Below are 14,541 nucleotides of genomic sequence, written 5' to 3' on the forward strand. Positions count from 1 at the left end.
ACTGTCAGGTGGAACACATGGGAGAGTTTAAAGTCTTGAGTCCACCTTGCAGCTGAAAAATGTGGCAGCAGACAAGGTGGCACAACTATCCTTGTGCAGAACTGTAAGAAGGCAATTTACATTCTGTCTGTATGCAGATGAAGTCATGTCCAACCTCTGGCACGCGTTATGGAGATGGGATTTACTGATGAGGGTTCTGTTCCTGTTACAGTGGGCTCCTTTCAGAAGGGTAAGCATTCCAGTCAGTCAGGAATGATTCCTGGATCGTGGCAATATAAAATGAAACTCCAGCTGATTCTGAAATCCTCAAGGGCTTATTACATCCTGTCTGATGCTGCTATGGTTCTACAGAAGTACGGGAGAGCGTTGCGCTACATCAAGCTGGCTTTACAGTGTCATGGTAAGTTGCTGGAGTGTTTGTCATCTGTACCATTGCTTCTCTAGATCTGTCGTGGTATCAAATACTTCTCTTGTGCATCATTTATTCTGATTACATGCAGTGACAAGACTGACAGCTGTGCATTTAGTTAAACTAAGCATCTAGCTCATTATTTAGGAGGGAAGCCTGTGCTAAGAATAACTCCTGTCTCATTGCTAGAAAGGTGCTGCCATTTTGACACTCTGGGAAACTTAGAGTGCAGATGTAGAGCTTCAGAGCACTTCAGGTTGGCAGGGCTGGTCCTTGTGCCAAGACCAAGATAGTATTCTGCAGTCAAAGTGCTATCACTGCAAGCAAATCATGTTTTTTCCCCTGGTGGTTCCCATTTCATTTAAATATCCCTGACTCTCAGAAGTACCAGACTTGCTCTTCAGCTGAATTAGGTACTCCTCCAAAATGAATCCCAGTTTGGTGGGGATGGAAAGGACCTCTGGAGATCACCCAGTACAACCCCCTTGTTAAAGCAGGGTCACCCACAGCCAGTCACCCAGGATCACAATGTCCATGCAGGTTTGGAATTTCTGCAGAGAAGGAGACTCCACAACCTTTCTGGACAGCCTGCTCCAGGGCTTTGGCACCCTCACAGTGACACACTTTTCCCTTCCATTTATATGGAACCTCCTGTGTTCCAGTTTGTGCCCGCTGCCTCTTGTCCTGTCTCTGGGCAGTACTGAAAAGTCTGGCCCCATCCTCTTGCCCCCTGCCCTTTGGATATTGATCAGCATTTAAATGCATTCTTAAGTATTGCCAAGGGAAAGGAAGGAAGTAAAATCAGACTGTTGAGAATGTTACAACTGCAATGAAAATAATTAATAGAATAGTAAATGTCATAAGCCTAGTACTGTAGTGCTGCTGTTTTCCTTCTGTATTTGTAGGGCTTGGGGCAGAAGGAGGCTTGTAAAGCCAGAACACTTGATCTTAACACACAGTATCAGTATCTATCAATAACTCAAAGCATTCATTAGCTTTCAGTGGTTTAAAGGCTTGAGAATTGAGTTTAAACTATACCTTTTGGACATGCATTTTTCAGGCTGTATCTCATTGGAGTTACTCTGTATACAGTCAGTTTTCCTTTAGTCAAATTTGAGATTAGCATTTACAATTACCAGATTGACTGCTTGGCTGGGACAGCTTAGTTACTCTATTGAAGCTGTCAGCTCTGTAGAGCAACTGTGACTTTAAAATAGGTTCATGATTGTTAGAAGAACATGTGTTGTCTACATACAGAGAGTACATGTGACAGGTAACATAAAACCCAATCCTATTGTCAGACTGTGTCAAACTTTTTGTTGTTTAATTCTTTTCTTCCTCCTCTCTCACCCGTGGGTTTTATCTCTAATAGATACCTACTGCTGTCTCTCTGCCAGCATGCTCCCTGAGGTGTTGATGTTCCTCTGTCAGTGCTTAACACTTTGTGGAGATATCCAGTTAATGCTTGCTCAGAATGCAAACAACAGAGCAGCGTATCTGGAAGAATACAATTACCAGACAAAGGAAGATCAGGAAATACTGCACAGTCTGCATAGAGAATCCAGGTGTCAAGGTATGATACTGATACAAGATAACAGCTCTAGTTCAGTTACATGACAGATAGAAGTAATTTCTTTGTGCTTCCTCAAAACCATGCATGAGAAACACTTCTGGAGGAGGGTTTATTACGCTTCAGTTCTGTTTTCTTCAGAGAAAGCTTATTGTGCTTGTCATGTGTAAGGAGGTTGTCAAGATAATGTATGGCATGCCTGAAGCTAGGCATGCCAGTAAAGGAACTGAAGGCAGTAGTAATTGTTTAATGGGTAACTTTTACTGATCTGTAGAAATTGTGGGATTGTGCTGACACAGGTTTTATACTTGGTTTTCTTTTGGAGCATTGTTCTCTGGACTATCACAGTTTGAAGTTTGTTTGGAATGCTGTTTGACACAGATTTATAGAATGGTTTGGGTTGGAAGGGAGCCTGAAGATCATCTAGTTCCAGCCCCCTGGCATTGACAGGGACACCTTTCACTGGACCAGATTGCTCAAGGCCTTATCCATGTAGACATGGCACTTTGGGACATGGTGATGCTGGGCTGATGGTTGGACTCAATGGTCTTGGAGGTCTTTTTCTAATCAAAACAATTCCATGATGACTCTATGTTGAATTTGAATTTTGTTTTCTAGTATTTGCCTGGGCAACAGATTTATCCACAGACCTGGAGTGCCAGCTTTCTGTCAGCTGTAAATGTTACGAAGCAGCTTACGAAATTCTGCTTTTCAGTAACTTAAAAAACCAAAATCCAGAGCAACATGTACAGGTACTGAAGAGGATGGGCAACATCAGGAATGAGATTGGAGTGTTCTACATGAACCAGGCTGCTGCTGTGCAGACTGAGAGAGTGGGTAAGCATTCTTTCATCCACCTCTTATTTTTCATTTATTTTCTTTTTTTAAGGTAAATCCTTGGAAGCTTTACTTCTGTTTTACTTTTGGTGGGGTCTTCTTGTTTGTTTGTGGTTATCTTTTGGATTTGTTTTTTTTTTGAGGAAATGGAGGTTGCCTAAGCTTCCTTGTAGGGTAAGGTGTTTGAGAGTTTGTTTTTGAGGTAAAACCAGAAATGTCTTGTCTGCAGGTAAGATTTCTATAAAGGGGAAGAAGCCAGCGGCTAGTGTAAACAGCTCCAGGCTCCCAAATAGCAGCTGTTTTCTGTGACCTTTGTCCAACTGATATTGGAATGATTTTGGGGCTGGAATTTTTTCTTAGAATTTCCTCATCTCTGTGGTTTTGTAGAATTGTTATTTAGCTGAAGTTAAAGCTCGAATGCTGAATTTCATTTGTCTGTAAAAGTCACGTTTTACTTGTTTCATACCGTGACTTTATCCAAGTTACTGCAATGCCCTGTGAAAATTAAGATCTGGTTTGTCCTGTTAGCTTCCCTTGGGTTTTGTGTGTCATGTTACCACAACTCTTCATAATACAGTATGTCTAATAGTGCACTTTGTGTTAAGATTCATATGTTTGATATCTCTTAGAATGGTTATGGGTTGGAAAAGACATTTAAGATCATTGGGTCTATAGATTCTAACTCTGTCTGGTGCTAAACAATGTCTCTCAGCACCACACCTCTGCATCTTTGAAAAACTTTCAGGGATGGGGATTCAACCACCTTCTTGGGAAGCCTATTTCTGTGTCTGAGAACCCTTTGAGTGAAGAAGTTTCTTCTAATATCCAACCTAGACATCCCATGGCCCAACTTGAGGCCATTTTTTCTCTCCTCCTTTCACCGCTATGTAAGAATGTAATAGAAATGCTCGTTCAGTAATCTTTCAGGAGTTTGAATGAGATGATAAACTATCTTTGCCCTAGTGAGTAAAAACATATCAATGACTGAGCAGCAGCTGTGGAAGAAAAGCTTCTCATGCTTTGAAGAAGGAATCCAGAACTTTGAGTCGATTGAGGATGCAACCAATGCTGCCCTTCTGCTGTGCAACACAGGCAGGCTGATGCGCATTTGTGCTCAGGCACACTGTGCGGCTGAAGGTGACTTCAAAAGAGAGTTTTCCCCAGAAGAGGCACTTTATTATAATAAGGTAACATCATGCTGTTGTGAGAATTTAGGCCCTAACATGCCTTTTATGGTGGAACATCTGTGAATATCTTTGTAAAGATCTGTAAGTCTTGCTGTAATAACTTGGGATACCTCTCTTGCTTTCATGTTATTCTAACAGTCACTGAATAGGCTTCAGTATTGCTGCTAAGGTTTGATTCTTTTGCTCTGATAAATGGAGTGCTGTGATGTTCAGATTCTGGTTGCAGTAGCACACATGAAGGAGATAGAAATGCATGGTTAGAACTAAAGTGAGTGTAAGAAAAACACTGAAGAAGGTTCAGACAGGTTATTTTGGAACGATTCCTTGAGAATAGCAAATGGGAAATGAAATTCTGGTTGCTGTAAACTTAGCAGTAACCGTGTGCATGTGGTGTTTTACAACTTGTAGGCTATTGACTACTATCTGAAGGCACTAAGATCCCTAGGGAAGAGAGATGTGCATCCAGCTGTTTGGGATTCTGTGAACTGGGAGCTGTCTACTACGTATTTCACTATGGCAACTCTACAGCAGGATTATGCTCCCCTGTCCCGAAAGGCTCAGGAACAGGTAAGGAAGAGCATTTGTGATAACACCTGGTAGAATGAGTTAATCTCTTCCTGAAAAATCTGAACAGTGATCTCAACAGATACTGGAAGAAGACTTCATTGTAAACCTCCATTAGGTTGAACTCGTGTGAAATATTTCTTGCAAACCATGAAATGTTCTGTCCCTTGGATTTTTAAGGTTTTGCTTGATGAAAAGATAGCACCATACAGGGAGGTTTAATCCCTATTCTTGCATCTAGTGGTGTGCTGGTTTCAAGGTGATCATGCTCTATCATTTTGTCCCGTAGATAGAGAAGGAAGTTAGCGAAGCCATGATGAAGTCCTTGAAATACTGTGATGTTGATACAGTGTCGGCACGGCAGCCTCTCTGCCAGTATCGAGCTGCAACCATTCACCACAGGCTTGCTTCAATGTACCACAGTTGTCTGAGAAACCAGGTATTAGTACCAGCAGTTTTGGTTTTCTCTATGGCTTCCATTCTTGACATGTTCAGTATGCCTGGAGATGGATATTTATCCTTCTACCTGTAGTTGAGATATATCTGATTTAACCAAGAAAGTGTGAGATGTTTTATTTGAATCATGTAATTGTTTGTGTTGAAAGGGACCTTTAAAGGTCATCTAGTTCCAGCCCCTATGCCATAGACAGGGACACCTACTAGACCAGGTTGGTAAAGGCCTCATCCAACCTGGTTTTGAACACTTCCAGGCTTGGAGCCTCCATAGCTTCTCTGGGCAACTTGTTCCAGTGCCTCATCATGCTTGTGGGGAAAAATTTCTTCCAGATACCCAATCTAAAGCCAGCTTCTTCCAGTTTGAAGCTATTAAGCCCCATCCTGTCAATACCCGCCTTTGTAAAAAGTCCCTTTCCAGCTATCCACACAGATTTGTAAATCATTGTGAGGCACAGCACTACTTCTAAGAGCAGTCTGCTCTTCATGAAGGGTATTTATGTATTTTATGTATTTATGGAGGGCCTTATCATTCTATTGAGTAGTTCCCTGCTCTCATAACAGAAGCCATTGCTGATCAGTGTTTCATTTTGTTTGGTTTCGCTTCCTAGTGAGTATTGTGATCCTTAAGCAGGCATCCTTGGGCTAGACCATTAGCTTTTGATTGTCTTGGTTTGGTTTGGTTTTAATGCCCTAATGTATACTTGCATGTTGCTTTCTGTTTAACTTTTTTTCCCATGTTACTGTTCCTTAATAGTTAAGCTAACTTTACTTGATGTGAGTTTGTTAGCATGAGCTATGAAATCAGGCGCTTCAGAGGGATCAGGCTGGTGGTATATCCTAGGAATATGTAATTGAGCCGTTATGAAATGAACTGGAGAGCAATTGTTGGCACCTTGTGTGCCATCATAGGAAGTTTTTTTCCTAAGGGTTACCTCATGAACATGCAAACTATCTAGGATTTACTGTGTGCCTACTTTGACTGCAGGTTGGTGATGAGCACTTGAGGAAACAACACCGAATCCTTGCTGATCTTCATTACAGCAAAGCAGTGCGACTCTTCCAGCTCCTGAAGGATGCACCCTGTGAGTTTCTTCGTGTGCAGCTGGAGAGAGTGGCATTTGCAGAGTTCCAGATGGCAAGTAAGTCCAGCTTTGTCTTACTAAAACAGATTTCCAAACTGCATTTACATACTTTAATTTCTTTTGAGATAATCTTGTCTGCAAGAGCATGAGCAACCTGCTTTGCAGAGCAGGATCTTTCTCAAGAGAAGAGGCATTTTAGTCTTGCTGGTTTTCAGCTGACTGGGACAATACATGCTTTTTTGTGTGAGAACTCTTGAAATCTGTTGGGAAGCCAAAGTACTATCCATAATATTTGTGTGCTTAACTTTTACTTTTGTTTTGTAGGTCAGAACAGCAATGCTGGGAAATTAAAGACTCTGTTTGGGGCCCTAGATATAATGGCAAAAACCAAAGGTGCGATCCAGCTCATCAGAAAGGAGCTGATGGCAGAAAGTGAACAGGTAAACCAGTCAAGTGGCAATTGTCTGCTCTCTTCTGTCTCTGGCATTCACATAACTGGTCATTGAAGATACTGCTTGGTTATTTCTCAGAGGTAGTTGCTTAAATAGTGTGGACAGGGTTTGGACCTACTGCAGTTCTCTTCTAGCAAGTGGGATTAAAAAAAATTAGCCCTAGAACTGTTCAAGTGGGTCCAGAGTTGTCCACAATGATGATCAGAGGGCTAGAACCCCACTGCTATGAAGAAAGACTGAGAGAATTGGGCTTGTTCAGCCTGGAGAAGATAAGGTTCTGGGCAGATGTTACCCTTCTAGTGTTTTGCAGGGTTGCTACAGGAGAGCTGGAAAGGGACATTTTACAAAGGCATGGAATAACAGGAATGGGAGGGGTGATGGCTTCCAACTGGAAAAAGCCAGGTTTAGCTTAAACATCACAAAGAAGTTCTTCCCCACACGGGTGGTGAGACACTGCATCAGCCTGGCAGTGTTTCAGAAGCAGGTTGGATGGGGCTTTGAACAGCCTGGAGTAGGAGGAGGTGTCACCACCTATGGCAGGGGATTGGAACAAGGTGATCTTTAAGCATATTTCCAAACCATTCTACAGTCTGTAGGCAGTTGGTGTAGCTTGTGTGCAGTGTGAGTGCAGTGTCAGTATGAGCAGCTTACTGAAACATCATAAACAGGGTGTTACAGCAGTTGTGATGTTGGTACCACTCTAGTAAAGGGTCATCTGACCTGCAAGTGTGGTGTCTGACTTCATTGTCAGGAGAAACTGCTTTCCTGTGAGGGTGCTGGAGCCCTGGAGCAGGCTGCCTAGAGAGGTTGTGGAGGCTCCTGGAGATTCCAAACCCACCTGGATATTGTCATCCTGGGCAACCTGCTGTAGGTGACCCTGGTTTAGCTTGGGGTTGGATTTAGATGATCTTCAGAGGTCTCTTCTAACCCCAACCCCCCATACTGGGATTCTGTGATAGATTGAAATGTGTTTTAATGGTGGAGTCAAGTGATACAGATATTGTTTTTCTCTCCTTGTAGATAAGGAAGGAGAAAAGTAGTGCTGAGAACATGTCATCTCCTGATTCTTCTCCTGGCCTCAACAAAGAAGAAGTATTGAAGCTGCTCAGTATTTTTGAGTCGAGAATGTCATTCCTCCTCCTCCAATCCATTAAATTGTTAACTTCAAGCAAAAAAAAAATTGGGTAAGATGAACTTTCACGTGTATGAATCTACAAGCTATGTGCCCTTGAACATGAAAAGAATTACGTATTTTTTTTCCATGGATGTGACTCCTCTGTGTGGAGAAAGACCCAAGATATACCTCAGTCATCTAAATGTTGCATGTTTTCTGTGGGTTTTGTATGTAGTTGAGGAAATTCCCAAGAAAGCTCCTCACTGTATGTAGGCAGCTAGTTTTCACTCATCTTTCCTGATAGCAGTCCAGGAGTGAGTGAGGGCTAAGTCAGGCTGGAGTGCCTGGATTCAAGTGGGAAAATAAGTTTAACTATCTGAACTGCACAGAGGGGTGGTGAATCACTGGTGCATTACTATGCATTTCAATATGTGGCTTATCCTGCAGAGGATATACATCCTGTGCCCTTCATGGCTTTGGGGTCGGAGTGGCTGGAGAGCTCCCAAACAGAGAGGGACCTGGGGGTACTGATTGACAGCTGCCTGAACATGAGCCAGCAGTGTGCCCAGGTGGCCAAGAGGGCCAATGGCATCCTGGCCTGCATTAGGAATAGTGTGGCCAGCAGGAGCAGGGAAGTCATTGTGCCCCTGTACTCTGCTTTGGTTAGGCCACACCTTGAGTCCTGTGTCCAGTTCTGGGCCCCTCAGTATAAGAAGGACATCGAAACACTTGAACGTGTCCAGAGAAGGGCAACAAGGCTGGGGAGAGGCCTTGAACACAAGCCCTATGAGGAGAGGCTGAGGGAGCTGGGATTGTTTAGCCTGGAGAAAAGAAGGCTCAGGGGTGACCTCATTGCCCTCTACAACTACCTGAAAGGTGGTTGTGGCCGGGAAGGGGTTGGTCTCTTCTCCCAGGCAACCAGCACCAGAACAAGGGGACACAGTCTCAAGCTGCGCCAGGGGAGGTTTAGACTCGAGGTGAGGAGAAAGTTCTTCACCGAGCGAGTCATTCGTCATTGGAATGTGCTGCCCAGGGAGGTGGTGGAGTCACCATCCCTGGAGGTGTTCAAGAGGAGATTGGACGTGGCACTTGGTGCCATGGTCTAGTCATGGGGTCTGTGTTGATAGGTTATAGGTTGGTCTCAATGGTCCTCGAGGTCTCTTCCAACCTTAGTTATACTGTGATACTGTGCAATTCACACCCTAACGAATCCATGATTCTATAGAAAGTTCAGTTATGCAAGTATAGCATCAGCTCTAGTAGACCCCTAGAGAATTCTTTTGTTGCTGGAGGTTTGACAGATAGAAGTACTGCTGCTGCAAGGATTGTTTTGCTAAAAGCAAACTGTGAAACAAATTAATTCTGCACAGTAACTGGTCTGTTGATAGTAGGAGACTAGAGAACAGGAGACAAGAAGGCAGCCTGTGTGCACCCTTAGTTGTTTAGGTGCCAGTGCTGGGTGCTTTTAGTTTAAAGAGCTTCCACAAGGTGGCAATCTGAATATGTGAGAGGCAGAGGATTAAGGTATGGTTTGTACATAGATATCCCAAACAGTAAATTGGTTTAGTTCTGTTGTCTCGTAATAAGTGTTGTACACAGAAACCTTCCTGGGTTTACTCTGGGGTTTTGGGTTTCCCCCCATTTATTTTTCTCATCATAGTCTCTGAAGACTTTGTGCTGAAGATTCCCCATAGGGGAAGCTGTTAACATTTGAATACTGTGACATGGGAGTGCTGCTGTAGTGTGTTAAACATTTTTAACCAGCAGTGGACTAAGCCTTTCACTGTAGCCTTTCTGGTACTTGGTGGATGTTTCCTCAGTTCTGCTTTGTGTAAGATAACATCTTGGACTCGATCTTTGAGGTCTCTTCCAACCTTAGTGATACTGAATACCTTTTGTTTTAGTAATGGGCTGAAAAGGGAAGAAATGTGAGCTCACTTGCCAGGTCAGGGTCTCAGATGCACTTTGGCAGACAGCAGATGATTTCGCAAACTTAATGTTTCATAGAATTGCAGAATGCTAGGGTTCAGAATGGACCTTAAAAGATCAAATTCAACCTCCCTGCCAGAGCGGGATCACCTAGAGTAGATCACACAGGAATGTGTCCAAATTGGGTTTTGAATATCCTAGGAGAAGGACACCCTGGGCAGTCCATTCCAGTGTGTTTTCACCCTCACAGTGAAAAAAGATTATGTTCACATGGAGCCTCCCATGCTCCAGCTTGCACCCATTGCCACTTGTCCTATCATTGGACATCACTGAGAAGAGTCTGGTTCTGTCCTCACTCTTCATGTATTTATAAACATTGAGGTCACCCCTCAGCCTCCTCTTTTCCAAGCTAACAAGGCCCAGCTCCTTCAGCATTTCCTCATAAGGGAGACGTTCCACTCCCTTCAGCATCTTTGTGGCTCTGTGCTAGACTCTTTCAAGCAGTTTCCTGCCCTTGAAGTGAGGGGCCCAGAACTGGACACAATACTCCAGATATGACCTTACCAGGGCAGAGTATCATAGTATCAGTCAGGGTTGGAAGGGACCATAAGGATCATCTAGTTCCAACTCCCCTGCCATGGGCAGGGACACCCCACACTAGATCAGGCTGGCCAGAGCCTCATCCAGCCTGGGCTTAAACACCTCCAGGGATGGGGCCTCAACCACCTCCCTGGACAACCCATTCCAGGGCTTCACCACTTTCATGGTGAAGAACTTCCTCCTCACATCTAGCCTGAATCTCCCCACCTCCAGCTTCATTCCATTCCCCCTAGTCCTATCACTACCAGAGATCCTGAAAAGTCCCTCCTCAGCCTTCCTGTAGGTCCCCTTCAGATACTGGAAGGCTACAATTAGGTCACCTCGGAGCCTTCTCTTCTCCAGACTGAACAGCCCCAAAAGAGTAGTGGGGGAAGGAGAACCTTGCTTGAGAGGTGGGATATATTGTGGTGGGGTTAAGTTTGTATGATTTGTTTTCTTTTTAGGGGCGTTAATGAAGAAGAAGTTGTGCTTAAAACAAACAAGCAAGTCTACTCTCTGCTGTTGCGTGCAACTGCTAACAAGGCTATGACTCTGCTGGAACGGACAGAGGTGATCTTGAGCTTGCTGGAGCAGCTGACTCCAAATGCTGAGGCCAGTAGTGGAGGAGTTCAGTGACTGAGAAGCTGCAGAACAGCTGAAGAAGTGCCTTGTACTCATGGGATGGGTGGGCTTCTTCCTCATCTGGAGTATGTGTTTGTTGAAGGTGATAAATATTACTCATAGTTACCTTCTGGGGAAAGAGCAGGAGTTGTATTTTATCCTATGAGAACTCCACAGGGGGTTGGTTACCAGCATTTCTGTGGTGCCAGCTTGGGGTTCTGGATGTGAATGTAAACACTTGTTTGTTGGAGAAATTAATGATTTTTCTCTGACAGGAAATGGGGTTTGCAGTGATAGAGATGTTGGTTTGTTTTTTGCATAAAATGCAATCTCCCTGTTGCTGTGGTTTGCTGTTGCCTGAAATACATGTTGTAAGCAGGGCCCTGTGGGAGTGCTTGAACTGGTAACATGAAGCTGTACAAAGAAGTGGCTGCTGGGTATGTTGAGCACAGACACCCTCCTCTCAGCACAGTCACCAGCCTGCACAAAACTCTGTGCCTTCTGAGCTCTGCTGTGAGTCTCTGGCAGAGACTGGCCATCCCTGGGGCTTCAGTTACCTGAGAATGAATGGGTTTAGCTGGGTATGAATTGATGGAGGCTAGTATTGTCTTTTTCAGACTTGAAACTGTGAATAAATGAGAGCATATTTTTAAATAAAAGTTTTATTTATTACATAAAAGCTCACAAATTGCTCTGCTTCTTTCAGTGGTTAGGGCTGCCAGGACCCTCAGCAGAGAATCAAGAGATTCACAGGGTTCAAACTACTTTGGAGGCAGTGAGGGCTAGAAAAATACCTACACAATCATAGAATTGTTTTGATTAGAAGAGACTTTTAAGATCAAGTCCAGCTACTATCTAACTCTATCCCTCAGCATCATTTATTCATGGGTTTTCAATCCTACCACTTCCCCAGGCAGCCTGTTCCATGGCTTGATAACCCTCTTGGGGAAGAAATTTTTCCTAATGTCTAACTTGAACCTCCTCTGGTTCAAAGTCTGATTATCTTCTCTTGCCCTTTTGTTTCTTACTTGGGAGCAGAGATCAGCCCCCACCTCACTCCAATCTCCTCTCACCAGACTTGTTCTCCAGACCCTTCACCAGCTTTGTTGCCCTTTTCTGGACCTGCTTCAGGGCCTCAATCTCTTTCTTGTAGTGAGGGGCCCAAAAGTGAATCTATTATTTGAGGTATGACCTCACCACTGCTGAGTGCCAGGGCTCCTGGAGCTCTACCCAGTTCTCACAGCCATTCTTGTGCCTTGCAGGATGATGTTCTTTAGTCTTGAAGCATTCCTCCCACTGTTGAACTTATCTTCCAACAATTAGCACACTTCTGAGATACTATTTAATCTCCAGGCATTGAACTGCTTTCTAAAGCCAAAGGGTTGCCTGTGCCTGCCCAGTCTGACTGATGAAGACACATACCCAGTCTGAAATGACTTCAGGTTCTATTACCATAATTGGGTTCAGCTTAACTCTTCCTCTAGCTAGGAAGCACATCACTTAATTGGGAATTCAGGTCCTTTGCTTAGAGTGAAGCTAACAGAAACTTGCAGCAAATGAGGATTTCTCTGTTCCTTGCTGCAGCCCAGCACTGCCCTGACAACACAAATGACTTTCATGAGTGTTATAGTGTGTATTATGATTTAAATCTTTCATGAATTTCCAAGCATTAGTGCTAAACAGGATTATTTTCCCTCCTTTCACAGATAAACAATTAAAGCAGAAACCACATCCAAGCTATACAACTCTAACACCACTATTAACAATGATAAGCCAGTTTATTTCTGTTAATAAATCTTCCTTCATTGCAGGAATAGAAACCAATAGGGTTTTGGGGTTTCACAGTATCACAGTATCACAGTATCACAGTATCACTCAGGTTGGAAAGGACCTCGAGGATCATCGAGTCCAACCTGACACCGCAGACCCCATGACTAGACCATGGCACCAAGTGCCACGTCCAATCTCCCCTTGAACGCCTCCAGGGTCGATGACTCAACCACCTCCCTGGGCAACCCATTCCAATGCCGAATGACTCGCTCGGTGAAGAACTTCCTCCTCACCTCGAGTCTGAACCTCCCCTGGCGCAGCTTGAGACTGTGTCCCCTTGTTCTGGTGCTGGTTGCCTGGGAGAAGAGGCCAACTCCCTCCTGGCTACAACCACCCTTCAGGTAGTTGTAGAGGGCAATAAGGTCACCCCTGAGCCTCCTCTTCTCCAGGCTAAACAATCCCAGCTCCCTCAGCCTCTCCTCATAGGGCTTGTGTTCAAGGCCTCTCACCAGCCTTGTTGCCCTTCTCTGGACATGCTCAAGTGTCTCAATGTCCTTCTTAAACTGAGGAGCCCAGAACTGGACACAGTACTCAAGGTGCGGCCTAACCAGAGCAGAGTACAGGGGCACTATGACCTCCCTGCTCCTGCTGGCCACACTATTCCTAATGCAGGCCAGAATGCTATTGGCCCTCCTGGCCACCTGAGCACACTGCTGGCTCATATTCAGGTGGCTGTCGATCAGCACACCCAGGTCCCTCTCTGTCTGGGAGCTCTCCAGCCACTCCGACCCCAGCCTATACCTCTGCATGGGATTGCCATAGCCAAAGTGCAGCACTCGGCACTTGGACTTGTTGAAAGCCATCCCATTGGACTCTGCCCATCTTTCCAGTCGGTCGAGGTCCCTCTGCAGAGCCTTTCTACCCTCTAATTGACTAACATCTGCCCCTAACTTTGTGTCATCTGCAAACTTGCTGATGACTGACTCTACCCCTTCATCCAGATCATCAACGAATATGTTGAAGAGGACAGGGCCCAGCACTGATCCCTGGGGGACACCACTGGTGACTGGCCTCCAGCTGGATGCGGCACCGTTCACGACCACTCTCTGGGCCCGGCCCTCCAGCCAGTTCCTAACCCAGCACAGAGTGTAGTGGTCCAATCCACAGGCTGACAGCTTAGTCAGCAGTTTGCTGTGGGGGACGGTGTCAAAGGCCTTGCTGAAGTCTAGGTAGACCACATCCACAGGCCTCCCCACATCCACCAGGCGGGTCACCTGATCATAGAAAGAGATCAGGTTGGAGAGGCAGGATCTGCCCTTCCTGAATCCATGTTGGCTGGACCTGAGCCCTTGGCCATCCTTCAGGTGCGCAGTTATTGCTGCCAGGATAATCTGCTCCATCACTTTCCCTGGCACTGAGGTCAGGCTGACTGGCCTGTAGTTTCCAGGTTCCTCCATCCGACCCTTCTTGTGGATGGGGACCACGTTGGCCAGTTTCCAGTCATCTGGGACCTCACCAGTGAGCCAGGACTGGAGGAAAATGATGGAGAGTGGCCTAGCTAGCACATCCGCCAGCTCTCTCAGCACCCTAGGATGGATCCCATCTGGTCCCATGGACTTGTGGATATCCAAGTGGCTCAGCAGGTCCCGAACTAACTCCTCATGGATTTCCAGGGTATTACTCTGCTCCCCGACCCCAACGCCCAGCTCCGGAGACCACTCGTCCTGAACTCCTGCCTTGCTGTTAAACATTGAGGTAAAGAAGGTGTTCAGGACCTCAGCTTTATCCTCATCCTCAGTAACTGTGTTCCCCTCCAGGTCCACTAGGGAGTTCAGGTTCTTCCTGCCCTTCTTCTTATTGTTAATATATTTATAAAAATGCTTTTTATTATCTTTGACTGAGGTGGCCAGCTTCAGTTCCAGCTGGGCCTTAGCCTCCCTAATTTTATTCCTACATAATCTAACAGCTTCC

The 14,541-nt window shown here is 45.1% G+C and overlaps 1 protein-coding gene across 2 annotated transcripts in view; it reads left to right on the forward strand.

The window, feature by feature from the left end:
- EDRF1 (erythroid differentiation regulatory factor 1) overlaps positions 1–11,479 on the forward strand; it is a 28,306-nt gene extending 16,827 nt beyond the window's left edge. For both annotated transcript variants that reach the window (XM_068140199.1, XM_068140200.1), the window contains 10 exons: positions 212–400; positions 1,782–1,982; positions 2,598–2,816; positions 3,780–4,003; positions 4,412–4,570; positions 4,857–5,006; positions 6,009–6,162; positions 6,430–6,545; positions 7,578–7,741; positions 10,644–11,479. In XM_068140199.1, the coding sequence (XP_067996300.1) occupies positions 212–400; positions 1,782–1,982; positions 2,598–2,816; positions 3,780–4,003; positions 4,412–4,570; positions 4,857–5,006; positions 6,009–6,162; positions 6,430–6,545; positions 7,578–7,741; positions 10,644–10,815 (1,748 nt within the window). In that variant the 3' untranslated portion in view covers positions 10,816–11,479. The remainder of the gene's footprint in view (positions 1–211; positions 401–1,781; positions 1,983–2,597; positions 2,817–3,779; positions 4,004–4,411; positions 4,571–4,856; positions 5,007–6,008; positions 6,163–6,429; positions 6,546–7,577; positions 7,742–10,643) is intronic.
- Positions 11,480–14,541: the final 3,062 nt, after the last annotated feature.

Source organism: Melanerpes formicivorus, unplaced genomic scaffold (assembly GCF_026170545.1).
Source record: "Melanerpes formicivorus ecotype bairdi unplaced genomic scaffold, bMelFor1.0.p_v2 SCAF_6, whole genome shotgun sequence".
In the NCBI taxonomy this organism is placed as follows: domain Eukaryota; kingdom Metazoa; phylum Chordata; class Aves; order Piciformes; family Picidae; genus Melanerpes; species Melanerpes formicivorus.